The 22,618-nt window shown below is 39.3% G+C and overlaps 2 protein-coding genes across 6 annotated transcripts in view; one reads left to right on the top strand and one right to left on the bottom strand.

The window, feature by feature from the left end:
• PUS10 (pseudouridine synthase 10) overlaps positions 1-12,903 on the bottom strand; it is a 34,843-nt gene extending 21,940 nt beyond the window's left edge. The window contains exons 1-5 of one of the 4 annotated variants that reach the window (XM_030446686.1): positions 12,842-12,903; positions 10,796-10,932; positions 8,976-9,242; positions 7,302-7,388; positions 826-860 (exon numbers count right to left, since the gene is read on the bottom strand). In XM_030446686.1, the coding sequence (XP_030302546.1) occupies positions 826-860; positions 7,302-7,388; positions 8,976-9,242; positions 10,796-10,921 (515 nt within the window). In that variant the 5' untranslated portion in view covers positions 10,922-10,932; positions 12,842-12,903. Of the gene's footprint in view, positions 1-825; positions 861-7,301; positions 7,389-8,975; positions 9,243-10,795; positions 10,933-12,407; positions 12,452-12,620; positions 12,692-12,841 lie in introns of those variants that run through there. The other 3 variants (XM_030446687.1, XM_030446689.1, XM_030446690.1) reach the window with 3 other exon arrangements.
• Positions 12,904-13,028: 125 nt separating this feature from the next.
• On the top strand, positions 13,029-20,831 carry PEX13 (peroxisomal biogenesis factor 13). Of its 2 annotated transcripts, none has more exons than XM_030446692.1 (4): positions 13,029-13,190; positions 15,807-16,504; positions 16,934-17,059; positions 17,564-20,831. In XM_030446692.1, exons 1-4 carry the CDS (start codon positions 13,117-13,119, stop codon positions 17,857-17,859), a joined length of 1,194 nt encoding a protein of 397 aa, XP_030302552.1. In that variant the 5' UTR covers positions 13,029-13,116; the 3' UTR covers positions 17,860-20,831. The 2 variants fall into 2 exon arrangements, with proteins under 2 accessions (XP_030302552.1, XP_030302551.1); XM_030446691.1 differs by having other exon boundaries at positions 13,076-13,190; positions 15,807-16,522.
• The last annotated feature ends 1,787 nt before the right edge of the window (positions 20,832-22,618 follow it).

Raw genomic sequence — 22,618 nt, 5'->3', positions numbered from 1 at the left:
GCTCACTGCACTAATACCTTTCTCCACCACTGATTTTTCACGATTATATGTCTAAAAATTTTCAGTCATTATTAATATAAACCTGAAGAACTTTATATTTCATTACATCTTGCATGTACAAAAAGACTATGGCTCAAAGATGACAGCGTAACACCTCTCAGGACCATTCAGCTAACTGAAAGCTGTACAGCTGGAGAGACAGCCTGCACTCCAAGCTGATGTGCCACTTCCTAGCTATAATCACACTATGAGGCAAAATAGATGAGAAACCCCAGTTAAGGTAAAAAAACTCAAACAAGCAAAAAACAAACCAGCTGCCATATTACCCTTCCTAAGCATCAAGTAAACTGGACAATAGTATAATAACAAGACTACAAAAGCAACTTCTTGCCTGCTCAAAATTTGTTTATGCAAAGGGTGTCTATAGAAAGAAGGTCTTGTCAGACATACACTGAAAGCTATAATATTAATATAAAAGTAAAATAACAGCACATCCTGATTATTAATTTCCTTATGATTTGCTTTGAAGGTACAAAGTAAGACAAAATCTTAGCCAAGGACAAAGGAAGGGAGTTTACATATTCCACAACTGTTAGCTTAAGTACCTTTACATGAAAGCAACTGTCTTGACCTTGAAAACATAGCATTTATTGCTTGGTTAAAATTTTCTCTTAACATACATGTCTCAGCAGATCCACTACATTAAATGGTTTCTGATTTCTGTTATGCTGGAAAAAAAGTTATAGTAGGAGTATCTTTCCTTCTCTAAATCTGGATAACTTTCTCATAGAGGTGGTACGAGAGTTGCCAAGAGAAATTACTCACCCCATTTCCTGTTTTACCAACAGCCAAGTAGCACGCTATAGATCACCAGCCATGCCCAGGAAGAAGAGAGTTGGGGAAAAAAAAAACCAAACAGAAAAAGGCAAGTGAAATAAAGCTCAAAACTCTCAACAATTTGAGAGACTGTTAGCAGAAGGAAAAATGTTTTTAACACTCAGGATAAAAAGGAATTATTAGGATTTTAATTTAGGTTTTGCTTTAGAAGTGTAAAGATAGAACTAGTGTTTAATTTTATTTGTAAGACATCACTTTGCATTTCACTTCAAATCCTATCCAGCTTTAAAATAAAAAGGATCACATGGCATTAAACACACTCTGAAACTTGCTATTAATGCTGTAACTACAAACTGACTGACAACCTCTGTCAAGTACAGCTAGCAGTTATCTACCACACAGAGCAATAAAAAAACCAAATGTTTAAATGGATAATATATGAAAACTCTTTTGACATGGAAATAAAAAATAAGCAAATACTCAGTGTTTTGGTAACCACAAATGCTTTCCCTGGGGATTCCCACCTGATTTGAAGCATACCACTTAGTTGAGACATAGATTGAATAAGAGAAAGCTGAGGATCAGAAGGAATAATTCTAGAACTCAGGAGGAAGTTTTAGTACAAACACTTGAGTTCATTAGCAATTTTATCACACTGCATACATAGGAATGGCTTAAAGGTGTGATTAGAGAACCACGGGCAACCTTAAATTCTCCTTTTTTATTTCAAACTAGCCCTTCTGGCACTTTGCACAGATTCTGTGAATGCCACTTCAGCGGCTCCTGATACACGTCTTTAAGCAAAGGGTCCAAGAAGTAGTATTTGCATTACATGTGTGCAATTACCCCATTATCATAGGTTAATTCAGGGACCTCAGGAGGCCTCTGCCAATATTGTGCTTATAGCAGGATTGGCTGTGAAATCAGACAAGATTGCTCAGGGTTCCACCCAATAAGTTCTGGAAAACCTCCAGTGATGGAGACTGAATCACCTCTCTGAACAACCTGCTCCAATGCTTGATTGATTGCCCTCATCCTGTGCATTGTAAATACTTCCTCAAACTCTGCTCCTCTCGCTTAGCAGCCTTATATATGTAAAGAAACATAATGTAGGAGGCATAGTGTAGATGCAACACTGCCCAGGAAAGAAGACCAGGAACCATCACCTAGGTGTCCCAGCCAAGAAATGGAATTCAGCAGTGTTATATACAATTAATAATTAAGCAATGCTACATTAACAATTATTATAACAAGAGTCAAAAGCAGAATAATTATTATCAGTGTTATTAAAGAACAACAGAAAAATTCTAAAGTAAGCACAAAGCAGTAACTGCCACTGAATCAGTGCACAACTAATAGACTTGAACAAATTTTAAAACAATCAAGAAACTGAAGTTTTCCAAACAACACTGCTTATGCCCAAAGCTTCCAAAAGCACATCTTTCCCAGACTTTGGTTCTGGAAGCTAAACATTTCAGGAGTGCTTATCTCTGCAGTCTCACTCCCTTCTTTTTGTACTGACACATTGATTTTACAAGATGATCTGTTACTTCAGATTAGTAATTGTTAAGTGCTCTAGGCTTTAAATTTTGCCTCAGCATGGGCCAAGAGTGACTGCCATTCTCTGCACCACAATAAAAACATACTTCAGTAAAGTGAAGTGCACTACAGTTAACCAGAAGTTTAACTTTGATCTTAAATGGCCTATCAGGTTTTAAATTAAGTGGGAAAAAAACTGATGTTGGGCACAGGTATTCAGAAGGCCTGTATAATGTTTCTTTTTCAACAGAATGCCTATCAGTGCAAAAGGAATTAGTAAGAAGAGAAAAATTCTTCTCAAAACTTCCTATAACGAAGCAACAATGACAGTAACATTTTCAGTCCTTCCTCTACCAGTAACAGTAACAAAATACATTAAAACAGGAAGGATGTTATTTAACTAATAGAACCTCTACTGCTAATATACATTCTGGACACCTAGATTCACCATCACTGAAGATTAATTCCAAAAACTAAATGGTTTGGCTCAAAACAACTCCAATAAAAAAAAAAAAAAAAGAAAAAAAAAAGAAAAAAAAAAAAAAGAGTAGTATTTTTCAATCTGTGGGCTACTAGTAAAGTGTCAGAAAAAGGTGACTCCACACATTTGTCATGCAACCATATACACCTATACCAGATTCAAAAGAGTTGGTATCTCAAAAGTAACAAACACCACTGATTTAAATTCTTCAGAAGTTAAATCCCTTCCTTGTCTTTCATACTTCATAGCTGGTGTTTGGAGAATAAGCTTCCCCCAAACCTCCCAAAAGAATTACTATTGTTAAGGAAATAATTCTAATGAAGAGATTTGAAAACATGTATCAAGCTTAAAGGAGCAGAGCCAGGATACATCATCCTTTCATCGATATCAGAAGGAACAATATCATAGATCTACATGTTGACAGAGGAACTCAATAAAAAATGTCTATTATCCCTCCTTTGGTATAATTAAAAAAATAAGAGGATCCTTAAAACATTGTTACAAATATTAAGAGGAAAGAGGGATTGTGGAGAGAAGACAGAGTTTGTTAGATACACAAAACTGCATGCTACTGAACAAAATAAATGCAGTTGTATTGATGAAATACTGCTTACTCAATGCACTGTGATTCATTATCCTGTGTATGTGGAGGGTATGAGCAAGACTGCTTCACAAAGCACCAGAAAGTACACAAAAACCTTGTTTGCCTAATAATCCAGATAAAATCATAATTAAAAATAGCTTCCAATTGAAATTCCTTGAACGTAATTCTGAACTAGAGAATATGACAACTCCAGAACTGGGTCTAGAAATCTGCATTTGACAAATCCCAATTTAAAAAATATCATACGCCTCGATGTAAAACACATGTAGGACTGGTACCTGGTTAGGTAGCTAACCTCACTCCTTTTTCCTGTTTTATGGGGATGCAACTCAAAATAGTGAAAAATACTGCAAGCATCTATGCTAAAATGAGACAACTGGTCGAATTTCATCTCCTCTCTCTTGACTTCAAAGTTTAAAAAGAATTAAAGAGATTTCTTTCCCCCTGCAATTAAGAGGAAACAATAGATTAGGGTACTGTGAGCACAGAAGCCAAAAGATCCCAAATTACAAATCACATTCAACCACCAAGCCAGCCAAACCCCTCTACTCCTATGCCTTCATTCCCCCACTCTACTCTCTCCCAGCTGCATTTGAAGCAGGGGAGCAGATCCCTCTACTTCATAATTACTTTATGTTTGTGAAGTGGTTTGAAAATGAAAAATGCTCATTACAGAGCTCAAGCCTGCAGGGCAATGCTTAACAGCAAATATATTTCTGAAATCCACTAGCTCAGGCACTATATTGATTACAAGCTGCAGGATATTATTATAATGCTATCTGAGGGATCACAGTGGCAACAGTTGAAATACCATGTGCAATCCCAACCACAGCATTTTTTTACTGTATTAGAAAAGAGCTTCAAGATGGGGAATTCCATGATGAGGTATACACAGTCCTACAGGGAAGAATGACTACAGATGCTATTTGCATCAATGTCCTTTTAGCAAGTACCAGGATGATGGATCACAACTGAGACTACAGATATAGCTAACAGTCACCCTTTTGAAGGACACATCATATTCTAATATAGTTGTCTAACATAAACTTGGGACTCCTGTATTTATGACTTATTTCAAATATCCTACTTGTGGGAAGAGGTGATAGTTTCTTTGCATTACAGATACAAATATGTGAATGTAGATTCTATGACCCACTCTTTGTCAGCTCCTATCATACATTTTAGGCTTCGCAGGATGACAACTGTCACAATTAAATTAGTTGAAGGTAGCAATAAAAGGCAGTTTCTGTTTTGGTTTTTTTTATTGAAAAGAAGTCAGAGAAAATCTGTGTGTCACCCAAAAGGTCAATGGGAAGGAGACTGTCGTCAGGGTGTCCTTTCATGATAAAATTGCATATGTTCTTATACAGTGCCACTCAAAGAATTAAAAGCGGAATTTAACAAAAGACCTCTTTTCAATACAAACCAATTTGAGATATCTGGAGGTATTCTATTACTTGCTGCTTTTCTGCAACTGTAAAACAGTAACTGTTTTCAAAAACTATTTTTTTAAGTGATAGACAGGTAGTAATTAAACTCCTATGGTTTTAAAGAGCTTCCTTCTCCACCACCATCCGTTTTCATCCTGTCAGCTAGAGCACAGATACATAAACAGCTTCTTTAAGATTTAACAAGATTGAAGAGAGAGAACAGAAGGGACAGCAGAACTTCCTAATGCAGACCTGCTCACAGACGAACAAAAACTGCTTCCAAAGACAACAGATCTGGAGCTTTGGAGCTTCCTACTAGTTCATCTCATTCCACCTTTTCATTTCCTGACCCACACCTCTGGTTGTATCATGCACTGTAGTAATGTTTGTTTGCTTGAGCATAATGCCCAAGCAGATGGGCAGGTTAGAACTGAATTTCACTAATAATCTATCGCACTTAGATGACAAAGGTATTATAAAGCACTAAATCTGGGATTCTACCAACTGCATTTGCCAAGTCAGTTTTCCCAGTGCACACAGTCTGAGTGTATCATCCAGATTTCAATCAACAAGAGAAACTCTGAAGCAAACTATTGTTTTTGGCTTCTGTTCACATGCATGGCTGCCTCAAAATCAGACAGAAGCACTCCCAGTCCTTGTTCGGATGAACATCCCTGAGCTAGAACTGCGGTGCAATGACACCCTCTACCGAGGTATGCTGGCAAAGACCCACTAAGACACAGAGGAAGAAGTGTAGCACCACATTTTTCTTTCCTTGCTTCCACTGATACATAGCTAAGCTACTGAAAACAATCAAACAAACAAAAAGTTATTTTTAAGCTAAATAAACTATAGCTGTCCAGCTAAAGATGGATAATGGAAATGTATTAAGAACCTGATAACCCAGGAATTGCAGCTGGGACTCCAGCCAAAGATTCTGTGCAGCACTATTTTTTTTTTTTTTTTGCTTGCTGAGGCTATAATTAATAGAGTAAGGATGGACTCAGTAATGAGTAGCAAAGGGAGACTGGAAATGCAAAAGACCTGATCAATATTACCCTAAAAATAATAAGGCTCCTCTTTTTTTAAACACCTAAGCTTATAGCAGGCATAAAGTCGGAATAAGTCTGATCTACATTTGGTGTTTTATAGAGCACTGCAGGCACACAAACATGCATCTGTACACTTGCCTATCCTGAAAGAGCTTTTTTGACACTTCTCATTTTTTGGATGACCATAAAATCAAATGGGAATAACAGCAGTTCATCCAAAGAGAAAGCTCAAAGCAATTTGTTCTGGTATTATTTTACCAGACACAGTGGCAGCTGAAGCAAACACACCAAGTATGCTGAATTTCATATGGGAAGGAGAAAATCTTATGTTCAATAAGGCTTAAAAGCAGAATGTATGTTAGCACAACACAGCTATTACATTGGCATTTGTCTGAGATGCCAGAACTAATAATAAAAATCAACACTAAAATTGTAATAGAGTGTTTAACAACCAAACTGTGTGGAGTGAGAACAGATTTCACCATAAGCTTATATATAAATCCAAGACCTACCCATCTTTCTGCTATATTCACTAATGCTTCTACATCTTCCTACAGCAGGCACCTATGAAAGGTTTACATGCTGCTCTTCAGAACAGTAATTTTGCATAATATTTATAAGAAAGGAAGAGACCATCATACATCTCACTACCAAGCAAAAATTGGCATTTTATTGATCAAGCTATACTATGCATAGCTTTCTCCCTCAATTAAAAAATAATTACCCAGGGTTATACACCTTTTCATGTTATCATTATCTTTGGTAATTAAATGATCGAAATGTAAACAAATTGTTTGATTAAAATTGCCATCAAAATCAGCAGTTTTACAACTGCAAAATCAGTAGTTTTACAACTGCTATAAACTAGTTTTAAAAATCTAGACTTTCAACAATGCCCAAGACAGGTGACTATTAAAATGTGCATTTTCTTATTTAAAATGCTGAGCAGTTAAAAGAGTTAATCTTCAAATTCCTTGATTTGTATTCTGCACTACCAATTATAATTTATTTCAGGAAAGGCACCAGCTGTGCAGTTCATTCTCTGAGAAGATCCACAAAGCGGTTCTGGCTCCTGTACCAAAGGGAACAATACACTGAGGGTTTAAAGAAACCCCTTTTAGATTTTCAGATGTAAAGTAACTCCTGGGCTAGATGAAAACTGAAGTGACTCAGACACTTTATTAATTAAAATAATACTCACCAAAAAGGAAGGAGAGAGCAGATTTCACTTCTAGCATGTCTTTCTGTTTTTTTTAAACAATGGCAATTAAAAATTAAATCACCTCCAGCTTGTACGTTCCACAGTTACTTTCTGTAATATGCATTTAAGTTATGAAGATTGACCTGCAAACACTTACCTCCCTGACAGACAGCTGTGGGGGTAACGACACAGAAAATACAAAACTAGTGAATTGGTAGTCAGCAGTATTAACCTTTTGGCACACCTGCAGGAGAAGAATTTTAGTATTAAACCACAGCAATGTAACCAAGTTGATAACATTTTAGGACATTCTTTATTCTAGTGTAATCACTGTACATCCATGTTAATTCACATTCAGATAGATGCTGAACATACAAACCAGAGTAATCCCTCACAACTCATTGAAATGTAAGCTTTTGTTAAAAAAAAAAAACAGAAAATATACTAATAAATTGTATCCTTATTGATATGGCATTATGAAACTACCAAAGTCATTCTTTTAAGGCTGAGAACAATTGTATAGCAAAATCCTAGTGCAACAAATTACACCACAGTGACAAAAGGCTAGAATAGCTGACTCAAGCTCATACAATTCTACAATAAAAATATTTAAGGTTCTGGGATAAGACAGGAACAAACAGCTACCCAGAGTATTAATTCATAATCACTCTGCAGCATTAAAAATTATGTTAGTCCTTGGATATAAAATAAGAACCCAAACATGCAACAAATATTTTGAAGGCTAGCAAGAGCTGATGGTTAAATGTCCTTGCTGAAAGTAAGCGTAGATACACATGGAAAAGTCATCCAAAAGTCAGTGATTTTACTGAATGCTGAAATTCTGAGCCTGTTGAAAGTTGAATTCTGAGCTTTCAAAGTGAAATCAACATCTCAGATAAGGAAATTTCCTTATAAAACAATCAGGCTTTATGATGCCTTTAGAAATGCTTTCAGGTTTTCCATTGCTACGCAAAAGCAATGACAATGCAAGACTGAAACAACTCTTGGAAGTGGATTCTGTAAATATACACACATACTATGCCAGCAGAAATAAAAAATAAGTACCATGCACTGCAACAACAGAAACTATGCATTATGCTTCCTGTTTAGTCCCATTTTTAGTTCTATTCATGCTATTGAACTGAATTCTTTTCTAATAAAACTCTTAAACATCTCAAACGCAAATGTGATTTTTCTAGCTGATACTCAGTTTGTCACATAAGCAATTTTATTGCACAGAGGTGATGTAGCACTCATTACACCCACATTCTCTCCTATTTTCTCCATTATCTACAATTTGTTCTTGTCACCAAAACATTTTCTTTCTTTCTTTCTTTCCTTTCAATTCTTTCTCTGTGGCTTTCTAAATAGTAGTACACTGTAAAGAAAAAGTTGTGCTATATGAGGAACATGCAGTTAAGCTGAAGAACACAGCAGTTGATACCTCTTCACTTTACCTTCCCAACTAGATTATCTGTTAGCCCTTTTCCTAAAAAAATATGCTCCTTGCAGTCATCCTACTGCACCTGCACTGATATTTTTTTTAAAAAGTTGTATTATGACAAGGGTTGGGTAAAATATGGTCACACAGACAGATTTTCTTTCCCAGCTGTACAGGAGGGATGCAAATACTGCCAAGGAGCAGAATGGAGTCAAACGGCGCCATCTACACTTCAAATATTCATAGCAGATAAATGTCTCAGTTTGTTTCACAGTTACCTTTCAATTGTTTAACTGCATGGTGTTACCAGGTCTAGTCACCAGGTCTATACTGAAGTCACAAACATACACAAGCTCCAATAAAAGCATATTTGTTGGATTCATTGTTTACCTTTTTAACAAAGTCAGCCTCACAGAACTCCTGAAGAATTCCCAAACACACATTGCAAACCTTCACAGCAGAGTTCTCCATTGCAGTATTTTCATCATTAACAGAAGGAATCTGCTGGAGTGCTCCATTGTGGTTCACATTGTCAGGCCCTTCTTCGGTGTGTTCAAGCCTGACTCTTTTACAAGGAGGATCAACAACATCAAAACAAACTGTATCTTCCTTTTCTTGATTATTTTTCAGGAAGTCTTTTAAATCCTTCATCAAATCCTAACACAAACAAAAAATCACACTGTTGGGTTTTTTTCCTCTTTTCTCCCATGCTGTAACAAGCACTTACAAACACAGTTCTCAAAGGCAGTACTAACCACTACAGTTTAGCCTCAGTGCCCATAAATACTAACTTGGAATTTATACCAAAAGGCATCTACATAATCAAAAACCTCCAAGCTGTGTTTCTCTCACAATGTTATCCAGAGAAACTGAATTTTGCTGAACAGACTTCTTTATCATCTGAGAGGAAGAGTGAGAATATTTTACAGACCTGACTTGCAGAAATGCATTTATCTTTGTTCCCATTAATATTCAGTAAAAACAGATGTTTATTGTTTTTTTGTCATTTAGATTATGTTGGAATTAGCCCATATGGCTAGGAAGAGAGTCAGCTAGCATTGTACGAGAAGCAAATGAGAGCAGATAAAGGTGAGGGTGAAATTACATACACAGAGGAATAACCTCTTTGAAAGAGAGAAGCCTACATAAAGGTTGTGGTAGTGAGGTGAGAGAAGAATTATTTGCATGTCTCTGAATTTTAGGGAGGAAAAGAAACAGAGGCAAGACATAGTTAAGAAAGAAAAAGTTATTAAAAGCTCTTCAGTAACAAAACCAGCAATCACTGTGTTGTTGCAGCTCAGGAAAATTAGGTAGATATGCAAAGGAATGAAACATGGCATACAGAATGAACACTTTTCAAATGACTGATAGAAAATGGAAAAGGACAAGGAAGAAAGATGTTGAAAATTAATTCTGGAGAGTCTAAACTTAAACAAAGGTAAAATAATCAAGACAGTCACGAGAAGACACAATAGAGACAAGGGATTTACCAGGTGAATAGAAATGTTTATTTGGCTTACACAATGAGAGAGGTCTCAAAGAAGCAACATGAAGGAGGAGCAAATAACCAAAACCAAGTTGAGGAATACCATGCACACAAAGAAATGCAAGAATGATTGTGCACAGCTAGGAAAAATGTCAAGAACATTGAATTTCAGCACTAAGGTCAACTAAAAAGGATGCCTAATAACACTGTGTTTGATTGAAAAATAATAATTTTTCCTTAACCTGTGCCCTGCAATTCTTCAATTACATCTCCCTGCCAACTCTACTGGAAGAAGGACGTATGAGGCAAAAAAGTTTGGAGCATAGATGGTTCATCCTCTGCATCAGCTGCACTGCCACAATCCTTTTATTGCTTATTACACTAAAGGAAAAAGAGCAGAGAGAACAGCCATAGCTGCTCTACTTCAAAACTGAGAATGCCGTGCTGTGCAGAAGCTAACATCCCCTGGATTTTGGTGGTTTTGGGGAATACATAGCAACTTTCCAGTCAAACTTAACATTTAACTCACAATTGTTATATTCTGTGATTCTTCTAATTTCTCAAAATTGTACCATGTAGCAGCAGCTATTTTTCAGAACACATTTTGCAAAGTGTTGTTCTCTCAGGCAAGAACCCAAGAATACAACATCCTTCTCCCGCAAGGTAGTGCAAAGAACACTGCAATTAGGCACTGTAATTCTAATTAAGTACACAAAGAACAAACCTTGTATGGATGTCTATAAAGAGTCTGTGATCCCACGCAGCAGAACCTCAAAATACACCGTGGGCAAGTGCCAGTGTTCAGTAACAGCTGAACAATTGGTCTGTCCTTCTCTGTTAGAGAAGACATCCTGGAAAATTCTTAAATTAAAAAAAGAAAATAAAAAGAGGTTGGAATATACAAAATTCAGCAATTCAACAATGAAAGGACTCATTTGCACCATATCTGGAAACACTATTGGGTTGAAGTTTTTTTGCTAGAGAAAGTTTAGGACATGTGCTTGTCTTAAATGAAAGGCACAACAGGACTGGAAGATCAACTCAATAAGACCACCGACTCAGGGAAAACTTCTATACTTCCTAGAAAAACCTTAAGTCAAGACTTCTTAGAAAGGCACGCTGAGCTTTAGCCCAGAGTTTTATCTTTGATAAAGTGCATTATGTGATGTTATTCTTTACTGAACGGAGATGGATGGAATTAATTCATATTAAGCCAAACATAAAAGGGAGATTCCTTTAAAAATTGTTGAAACTGAAGAATCAATCTGTTAAAATCATAGAAGAAAAACCAGCCCCAAACCAGAAGGAAGTATTTCTTATCTATTAGCCTTTTCCACTTTTTATCACTGTTCCCAGAAGTCTAGAACAGTCTAATTTCTTCACAGCAATAGACCTCTCAACACTAAAAAAAAACCAAAAAACAAAACCAAACAGAAAAAGAGAGACTCCCAGTAAGGTCCTTAGCCCTACTGGATATCTAGCAAACTTAAGAAGGCATGTACCAACCACAGTTGTTCAGATCAAAGGTTCAGTTAGTCTACTGTCACCCAAAGTGGGCATAAAGCGATGCCACAGGAAAATAGGTGTGTGCAGGGCATACACCTCTACCAAGTGCTCTGTGCCGCTGATTATTTCTGGGTTTAGGGATTTCTTTGGTCTGGTGTGGTTTGCCTGCTGGTAAGCCTCAACAGATCTTTCCTCCAATCCTTTTCCCATTTTCTATTTGAAATTATTTTGCCTCTTTAGCAAGGAATTCCACGCTATCTGGAGATATATATCTATCCTGATATATACTGATAGATGAGCCACCTGACTGTTTTGTGGTTAGCTCCTGTAAGCAACATTTGATATCCCTCTAGGTTTTGTACTGCAAGAGACAGTATCCTCCACACCAACCAAAGTCTGTTAAAACCTTTGATGCCTTACTCTACTCAGGAATATCATGCACAGAAATATTTCAGGCATAGAAAACCTTCACAGTTTAGGAAAAGTTATAAATCCTTTTCTTTATTTGGTTTCTTTATAGAAAGTGGTATGCACCAAGATTAGCTAGAAAACTCCAAACCTGATGTTAAATAAATAAATAAACAAACCCAAACCAACACTTTCAGGTAACTGCTCATGAGCTACATGAGAAACATTGCCACGCTAACGTTTCTCGCTACCATGCTCTGAACCAAGAAATTTAAGAAGAAAACCACTAAGAGGCTCCTCAAGGAGCCTGCTGCTTTGCATGGGCCTGGTTCACCGCCGGTCACACGGCGAAGCAACTCGGCTAGGGAAGGGGGGGGGACACCTGGGGACACCAGTTCCCAGCGCTTCGCCTTCCCGCTCACCCTTGAACACCGAAGCTGCACACAGGTCGAGACGAGAACGTCCCGGCCGCCCAGGGGGGAGCTCCACACCACACCCCACCCCACCCCACCCCACCCCACCCCACCCCACCCCACCCCACCCCAGGCTTTGGGGGAGGGAGCCACATCCCACGAACCGCCCACTCCCACACCCACCCACCCACCCGCGCACGCCCCGACCGTTAGAACCGTTACACTCTGAGGGGCGCCTCGCGCGCGCGGAAGCAGGAGGGGGTGTGGGGTACGGGCTGAAGCAGGCGGGGGTGAGGGGTTGGGGGAAGGGGAGGAGGACATGGACATGGACCGCTCAGCACAGGGCCGCTCCGCTCGCAGGAGGCCGGAGGCGTTGCTGCTGCTGCCGCTGCCCCCGCCGCCCCCAGTCCGCTCCGCCCGACTCCCCCAGGAGAAGCAATCACCTCACAGAGCCCCTCGTTTCGCGCCGTGGCCTCTCCTCCCCCCTCCCTGCTTTCCCGGGGTGGCTAGCGGAGCCGGCAGCAGGTATGGGTAGCTGCGAGGCAGAGCACATCGATAGGCCGAGCGCGGAGGCAAGCCGTGCCCCAACGGGCGGCTGGTGAATAGCTCTGCGCTCCCGTGTCGAGTCTACCGGGTGGGCGGGCAGGCGGAGGAGCACGGCGGGCTGGGCTGGGCCGGCCTGGGCCGGGGACCGAGTGGGGAACGCAGCCGGGTGGAGATGGCGTCGCAGCCGCCGCCTCCTAAGCCCTGGGAGAACCGGCGGCTGGCGGGAACCGTAGCGCCGGCCTTCCAGTGAGTGCGTGCGCCGACCCCCAGGTCTCTCCGGCCTGTGGCGCGGTTGGGTTGTTCGTCCCTTCAGGGCTGTTGCGCCTCTCTTTCTCCCTTCAGGCCTCCCGCCTTGGCCTTCTCCCTTGCGGCGAGCTCAAAGGTCGGGCAGTGCCTCCACGAGCCTGACAGAGAGCAGAGCCTGAGGGGGTTTGTTGGTTTGGGTGGCCGAGGGGTACACGGGGTATGTGTGTTATCTCCTGGGGTGGTTTGGGGTTGTTTGCCCTGGTTTGTTGAGCGGTTGTGTGTCAGGCCAGGGGGTATCCTTTGGTAGATCCCACTTCTGAGCGGGGAGAAGCTGTAAGAAACTCCCGTAAGGTACTGGTGTCAACCCCAGCTCGTGACTGTAGAAAGCTGCCTGTTTAATGTAAGGAAGGTAAAGCTGTATGGATTGATGGAGTGCGGGGGACCGTACCTGGGCATCACCTAGCTTTTTAAATGTGTGTGCCTCTATGGGAGTGGAGAAGCTCTGTGTCATCCCCGGGAATTGGTAGAGATTTGTAAGTCTGCTTCAGGTGTTTTCCCCCGGGAACCTGAGGTTTTCCAGAAAATCCAGCCTGCTCACAGAGGAGGAGATTGTACAGCAAGTGTTTGCCAACCCCTGCATTTACATCAGAAACGAAGAAAAGCTTGCAAGCTGAAGATGAGCCTTGTTTTTTCTTTGGGTGCAAGCGATTGCAATTAGAGTGAGCTGAAACTGGGCAAAAGGTTAGCCCGAGACTAAAACATTCAATAGAAACTTTTCCCTCTCACTGCAAACTAATGCTTGCTGAGCAAGAAACTGGATGTTAAACCTATCTCATTTTAAATTGTGTCAAGCAGCTTTAAAGTGAGGAGTCCTAAGATGACTACTGGGGAGGAGAATGCAGTGTAATTTAATAAGTTATGGTACTTCTGTTTTCTGTGATACTAACTTTTTTTTTCTTTTGTTCTTAACTGCTGAAAGAGTTAAATTCTATGGTGAAAAAAACAGTGTAAAGATATAAGTATTGCTCTTTGCTTCGGAGACATGTAAGTTTTGCTGAGTGGAGGTTGTTCCCTACCTTATACGGGAATGGCACAGCAAGCACGCCTCACGCTGAAAGCAAAGCAGAAGGATGCAGCTCCCTAGCAATTAAAGCTTGACTTTCCTTCTTCTGTTGTTCGGTCAGTTTGTTTTGGTTTTCTGTGAATTTAATGGACTACAGTGAGGCAGTAAACATAGGTGTGATAGTTTTGAGTACAGGGAACTAAGAGGAGGGTTTTCAGACTCTGAGAAGAGCGGAACACAGGGGTCAATATTCCCTCCCACTTCCTGCCCATACTCTGTAGAGGTCAGGCAGACCAGAGACCCTGCTCTATTTCCCTCTCACCCCTGTTCCTCGCTTCGCTGCCGTTCCCCTTCACTCCTTTACCATCCGCTCACCACCTGCTCTTCAGAATCCATATCTCTCAGGGTGCTGGGACCCCTCTCCTGAGTCAGCCCTGTGGCAAAGGGCCCTCAGGCATCCCTGCCATCAACAAGATCAGGTTGGATATATATTTGTATATTTATTCCTTATCCTGTGTGTTATTGCCTTTCCCCTGTTCAGTAAACCTGTTTTCAGTTTTAATTTCCAACTTACTCTTGTCCTTATCCCACTTTAATCTTCCCTTCGGAGGGGGGAGTAATAGAGAATAATTCTGTCCTCTGGTTTTTGTTCCGCCCAAACCGCTAAGCCATGACAGTAGGAAGTGACTAAAATGCTTGACTTTTAGAATGATAATATATGATTAGCTTTTGAATGAAATAGAAAAATGTTGGCTAGCTGCCTGACAGAATTCAAGTCCCAGTCTAGTATTTGCGGGGTCTTATTATGAAGGAGGTAGATAAACTTAGAGGTATACAAATGAACAAAAGTTTACTAAAGTAAAAGCAAACTTAATTCATAATACCTCTTTCTGCCAACAGCCATCTATAATAGATACAATCCCTTGACATGACACATAAAGGTGTTTAAATAGTTTGGGTAGAAGGACAAATAGAGGGACCCAAAGGCTTTGCATATATTGTTGTATAATTACTTGGGTTCTCAATTAAGTAACACCACCCTTTACCCTCAGCATGGATTTAAAGGGGCTCTCAAACTTTCTTTCTGATGTATCACTGGGTCATTGTGTAGAGGAACTGAGAACAAGTATTGGAAAAAAAGTTTTAAGATTGAAAAGTTCATAAATTCTATTGGTAGTGCATATGAGAGGCTTTTGTGTGTAGAAAAATTACATAGGTGTTACAGCATCAGGTTTGATGAATCTAGGTGTAGCATTTCATGCTATCTTAGTCATACAGTAAGTAGACTGAAAATTTTTCCACATGTACATTTCACATATGTGTACACTAGTTCCACACTTATGCTGAATATATCATTAACTTTGGGGGGTTCTCCCTGAAAGACCTGACTGGAATTTTTACTTCACACAGATGTTGTGCAGTGTACTGTTTGGCTACCATGTCCCCTGTCCTGAAACACACAGTCATATTTATATAGTTAACCAAGAACTCTGGGGAAATGAAAACATAAACATGAATTTTGAGTACTGATCTTGCTTCTCTGATTTGTTTAGGTCTGCTGACTTGGGTGACAACGTGCTGACCAGACCTGGACAACCCACAGTGGCACGAATACCTCCACCTATTTTGCCAAGACCATCGCAACAATCAGGAAGCACTAGTCTGAGTGCTTTCAGGCCAGCATATAGTAGTTCTTTTTCTCCAGGCTATGGTTCATATGGAACCTCTTTTTATGGAAGCTATAGTCCTTACAGTTATGGATATGGTGGTTTGGGCTATAACCGCTTCCGGGCAGATGATATTCCTCCCAGCAGGTTTGTTCAGCAGGCTGAAGAGAGCAGCAGAGGTGCATTTCAGTCCATTGAAAGCATTGTGCATGCATTTGCCTCTGTCAGCATGATGATGGATGCTACCTTTTCAGCTGTGTACAACAGTTTCAGAGCTGTTCTGGATGTAGCGAATCACTTCTCCCGCCTCAAAATACACTTCACAAAGGTGTTTTCAGCTTTTGCTTTAGTGAGAACTATAAGATATCTCTACCAGCGTCTACAACGATTACTGGGTTTGCAGACGAGCTCGGAGAATGAGGATTTGTGGGCTGAAAGTCAGGGGGCAGTAGCTCGTGTTGGCCTTGAAGACAAAGTTGTTAGCTCTGCAAAATCCTGGCCCATTTTCCTTTTCTTCGCTGTGATAATGGGAGGTCCCTATCTGATTTGGAAACTGCTTTCTACATACAGTGATGAAGAAACAGGTAAAGATAATCTGCAGCGTAAGCGCAGCATATGTTGTTCCTTTTGTTTGCCACGTGTAGCCATTGATCTTATACTACAGTAATATAAGTTCATAGATACTGGGGTAAAATACTGAATTTTAGGCATGTGAGACAAGCATCAGCCTGTTAAAGTAGCATGTTGTTGAGTTAGGATGCAGTTCCATGGTAAGCTCTGCATGATTCCAGAATTGTGGTTCCTTCTATTTCTGTTTCGTTTCTATTGGTCAGGGAAAAGTATTGTTTGGATTGACTCAAGAAATCGCACTTTGTTACTCCTGTCAGTTTTCTATTGGAAAAATTTTAGCAAGGAACTTAAGAAGCTTTCTTCGTTTTCTTTTCAAAAAAACCCAAGAAACCAAACTTTATAACTCAAAGCAGATAAGCTTTTAATTTCTATTTTGACAACAGCATCTAGTAACTGGGCAAGTGGAGAAGATGATCATGTGGTTGGAAGAGCAGAATATGATTTCAGTGCACTCTCGGAAGAAGAAATTTCTTTCCATGCTGGTGACTTGCTAAGATTAGCACCCAAAGGTAAACTTTTAATTTTGTATTTTATTTTCTAATCACATGTGAAGTAAGTCATTTTGTTAGAGCCTGAAAATGAAGAAAAAACTCATCCACTCTAATTTTTTCACCCTGATAAGTTATTAGTTCCGTTGCAAAAACTTAGTAAGTTTTTTTAATCCCCCCAAGATACAACACAACCTAAATTTACTCGGGGTGCTTTGTGACAACCCCTGTAGTTACCTTTTCCTCACAGATGCTGTACAACCGTGAAAATCCCTGGGCATTTGCAGTACAATGTGTCATGAATTGCAGAACAACTTGAAGTTCACAGTCCTCTTCAGCTTAACGCACCAATGCAGATCCTAGTTGTTTCTCTCTGGAAGTAATTCGTATTCATCTTTTGTCATTTGTGTTATTTTCTTTCTATGACGGGCTGGTTGTGTTGTTTACCTTCTGGTGCATTTGTGACTCAACAGCAATGTGTTTTGAATTATTTGTGCCTTGATGCATTTGTGTTTTCTTCTTCAGAACAACAACCCAAAATTCGCGGTTGGCTTTTGGCTAGTTATGATGGCCAAACGACAGGACTTGTGCCAGCTAATTACATCAAAATCCTGGGCAAAAGAAGAGGTAGGAAAACAGCAGACCTGCAAAGGATTACAGAGCAACGGCCAGCCTTTACCAACACATCTGCCAGAAGATCCACTGCTACTATGACTTTAGAGGAGCAGGAAGCTGCTTTTGATGCTGCTTTTGCTGAAAGTAATAAAGTTCCTGTTGCATCTGATTCCACTGTGGTTAGTGGAGAGAAGCAGGAACTCTAATGCACTTTCATCAACAAAGCAACTGAACTGTGCTTTATTGATAAAACTTAGGGTTTGATGAAAATCTGTGTCGTAGTAGAACACTGATGGGTCTGTACCAGTTATTGCTGCTACTGACTGGTGAAGGGATGGAGAAATGACTGCTCGAACTTGTAGTATTTATTTTTGACTCAACAAAGGCTGTACATTAGTGACTCTACCCAGCCACTGGGCAGCAGCTCTAATAGCTTGAGGCAAGAGGAACTGAGGCATTTATAACAAAGTGAACAAAAAAAAATAAAAATAGGGACTGCTGGCCTGTTCTTCTTAGGGAGACAAACTCTTGGTGCAATCTGGAGACTAATGTCCATTCTTCATTGTAATGTTGACTTGACATGAGGCCTCTTCAATAGCTGTGCAAAGGGACGGTAGATTTCTGTAAGATGACTTCCAAACCTGGACACCAAGGACCATCAAACAGTACTAGTACATTGTTTTGCCCTGAAGGGAAGGAGAACTGCTAGAGACACTATGGAAGTTGCTTGCTTCCCTAAGAAGTAGGGCTTCTGTCATAAAGATCTTGGCTCTTATAAAAAGGGACTTGGGCGAAAGGAGAGTGAAATACATTTATAAAGGAAGAGCAGTGAAGTTCTGGCTTCACTTCAGTGTAAGTTGTAACCAGTTCCTTTTTGTTTAATACAGTAACATTAGTCAGGCACTTTCCAGCACACTTACTGGTTGTTATTGCCTTCTGTGCTAAGCTAACTTCATTACTCCTAACCATTTTGTGGTGCAGTCTGTTAGCTGTCTATCAGTAGTTCATCAGCTACTATTTGCCTTTCATCTTGCTTCTGTTCATCATTGTTTTTATACAAATGTCAGAATATCTATCCTGCCTTTTAGTGGTTAGGAAAGCATTGGGTTGGGGGCGTGGCAAAGAAAAAGAAACATTTCTTGCTTAATTGTCTTGGTTATGCTGCCTTTCAGGTGGTAAATTTTGCATCTGCCCATAAAAATTGAGGGCTCCGATTCATCAAAAGCCATAAAAATATTAAGACTGTTTAAAATATGTAGTTTTTTTCATACTGATATTTGAGAATTCTGTATTAAAATACTCTTGTTTTTTTAATGAAGCAAAGATAATTAAAACTTTTCCTTGTAGCATAAAATGTATAATGTTGAGCTTCTGAAGGTTAGAGCAATGGATAAAATAACTAAAGATGGTCTTAATAATTTAAATAGCTTTACTTATTTCTTTTAAAGGTATCCAGAAGCATTAGTAAAAGTAGGGCATGTGCCTTTGCTTAATTGATCCAGTACTTTAAGTTTGACTGTTTCTACGCAAATCTTCAGCACCCGTTATATGTTAGCAGAGCTTTTGGTATATATAATTTAATTGCATTTCCTGGCCTTGAGTTTTCAGAATTCTGTTCACCACAACAAAACTCTGACCAGAAAAATTGATGCAAGTCCAGTTTTATTGAGGTGGAGTGGCTCGGAAGACAGATATTATGCTGGAACCTTGGATTATAAAGTGATCTCTGAATGCCTGTTGATGATAATTAGAACAAGAATATAAGTCGTCGTGCTCAGGTATTTGGAGACAGTGCAAATAATCTTTTTAATAATATTGTTAGATCTTCAGGTGCAGAAGAGTAGTTAAAGGGCAAATGAAAAACATGAAGCTAGATTCACTAGATTTAAAATGAGCATGTTGCTGAGATGTTTCCCTTTGTACCAGGGCATTGAAGAGAACTGTCTAGACGAGGAAATTAAATCTGTTGCCGAAATAAAAATAGTGAACAGTCATGAAATATAAAATATAGAGAGGAAAATAAGGGAGGAGGGGAACTGAAGTATCAAGTGTACACTTCTGCTTACAGTGTCTGTTCATGGAGAAAATTAATTTTTCTGTTCTGAGATGCAATTAATGGCTTGTCAGCCTCTGCTGCATCAGTGAAAGATTTCAATCAGAGGAGGGTTCTTTTAAAGAAAACAAGAAATAAACTCCAAACTTTCTGTAGTGTATCCATTCAGTTAGATTTCTGGTTTCCTGCTAAGAACAAGTTGGGAAGAGTGTACCATGATGTTTGCTGGAAATCTTAGTGATTTTTAGAAAGATGAGTTTAATTTCTCTTTCAGGTCATACTGTCTTAAAAGCAATTCTTTTAGTAGGATTATTGGTTATTTATAACTTGACTGACTTGTCTCTATAGTAGTTTGACTTAGTCCACCAACTGCTAATGTATCTGCTAAATCTTTATGAGAATTTTGATCCTTTCAATCTTGTGATTAATGGGCAAAGCAGTCTCTGAGGAAACGAAGTAAGATTTTTAATTCACAATTGTACTGATTGATGAAGAGGTATTAAAATTCATTGAAGTAAAATGTATAATGTGCTTTAAGATTTTTTTTAAATTTTATTTAATGCACAAACTAGCAGTAGGGAGAAAATGTGAGTACTGCAGTTTCATTTGGGTTTCTACCCATATATCATGCAGGCTACAGAAAAAAGTATCTTAGTGAATGCTGGTTGTAGAAGGGAGGCTGGCTGGCAGGCTGCTCAGGGATTGCACAGCTTTAGGAAGGTGAGACTAAAAGCAGGTGTGGCTGCAAGAGGAGTGTATAGAAGACAACATCAGAAAGGAGGTTCTGTTGAAATATTTCTGAACTTACACATTAGGCGATTGACTTTTAAGGTCTGTACATCCTAAGTTACCTTTATGTTATTCTTTGGTACTACTTAATACCTATAACAAACCTAGAGCTCTCATAACAGAGCTATGAAATGTGTTTAGATAAGGCTTTAGTGTAATCTTACTTCAATCTGATTGATACTATTTAGTATACCAACCATTTTATGCTTGAATTCTGCCAGAACTAAATGACTGATGCCACTTTTCACTGTGTTTCTGGGTGCCAGCAGTACATGAACATGCACATGTTTAGGTTTCTGAATTATATATTAAAAATACTCTTGTTGTTTAGTAAAATGTGATAAATTGTCCACTTCTTTTGCACAGGGTCAAAACCTCTGTTCCGTGGAGCTAGACTGCAACTGAGTAAGATGGTTTTGATTTATTTGGCAACCTCAGTGAGGTTAGCTAGTCAGGTAAATACAAAACAAACAAACAAATGAAACAATTATTTTCTTGGTGCAACATTGTAGAAACACTCTTGTCTGAAGCAATTGAGCACTTATTTATAAAACACAAGTAACACAGGAGTGTTTTTAAGTAGCACCTTCCAGTTTTTTTTATCCATGCAGGCACAGCTGTGTTGGGATTGGTGAACATTTTGGTCTTTAATGGCAGATAGGAGTTCCATGTGTCCACAAGTGGAAATACACCTTTTTTTTTTCATTTATGTCCTGGGGGTGGTTCTTCTACAACACCTATTTAGAGCAGGTTTGGGATGGTAAATCTGTCTCCTGGGTTCTGTAGCCATACTGAGCCCAGCCTGTAAGCAGCTGGATAATCTCTCCTTGTGCAAATGTACTCATATAACCAGTTTAGCCAGTAACATGGGCATGATGTCAGTGTGAGGCAGCCCTGGATCTTTTCTGCTGTTTTAATTTTACTTTGAGATACTGAAGTTCCTTAAATTTTACAGTAGTCACAAAATTGTAAGACTCAAGCAAATGGCATGTATAATTTATGGTGCCTGGGGGGATCTTTACAGTTGTTTGGGTTTAGGAATGAAAATGCATTAAATGCAATGAGCTAGTTTTGAATTCTTGGTAACTGAATAAACATAGTCTCTAGAATATAAAATAAGTTAAATCTGAGATTCTGAGGGAGTTTTTTTTTCCTCAAATACTAGTATTTTTTTCCTATTTAAAAAAAAAAAAAAAAGAGTAGGGCCTTTTAGCTCACAGCACAGGTTAATTCAAACACTGTCTTGCCAGTTCTCTGTTCCATCAAGCCTGCATTTATAGTATAAGAATTTCATAATCACATAGCAGTATTACAGCATTAGTTAACTTTGTGGGTTGCTGTGAGGTGGTATGAAATCAGGAGTGTTTCCTACTTTAACTGGAACCTACTGGAAGTTTTTACACTTTTAAGAATTCAAATGTCATATACTTTTCTAGACTGGTGCAATTTTTTTTTTTTTTTTTGAGCCTTTGTGTGTTTGTGTGTTTTTTCATAGAAAACAAGACTAACACAGCACAGCCTCTTTGTCCCTTTTCCATATCTGCAACTCCTGAAGAGCTTGAATGGCAAGCCCTTCCAGTTGCCACTTCTCTCCTCAGGGCACTCTCTCTCAGGGCACTAATGAATCTTCTTAATCCTTAATGTTCCACACTCAGATTTAGGGGTGGATTTTTAAAAAAAGATGTTTAATATCCATGTGGCTCTGATTCTCATTGATTCCTGCCAAAATACCACAGAGCAGCAGATACCACTGTTAAAAATGACCAAGACTTAATATTCCATTAATGGTTTAATTAATTAATAAAATTGAAATTGCAGTGAGCAAAACAGCGCTGGGTGCATGGGGAGGCTCCGCTCCACTCACACGCACAAATCTAAAACTCTAGGATTACCTTTTATTGATTACAGTTCTATGAATATTCAAAAGGAGGTGGGTTTACATACATATTCATAGGGATTACATCATGTCATTATAATATTCATGATAGGTGGGGTCTGGGCAGAGTGTAGGTGGAGTCTGGGCAGAGTCCTCTTTTGCGGAGATATCCGGGGGTTGTCCGGGGTTCTTTGGATGAAGTAAGAAGTCTTCCTCAAGCTTGAACTTTTTTACCTTTCTTGATTTT

The sequence above is a fragment of the Calypte anna genome, chromosome 3 (genome assembly GCF_003957555.1).
Source record: "Calypte anna isolate BGI_N300 chromosome 3, bCalAnn1_v1.p, whole genome shotgun sequence".
Taxonomy (NCBI): domain Eukaryota; kingdom Metazoa; phylum Chordata; class Aves; order Apodiformes; family Trochilidae; genus Calypte; species Calypte anna.
Note: the sequence above shows the minus strand (reverse complement) of the source record. Positions and strands in the feature narration are given on the sequence as shown.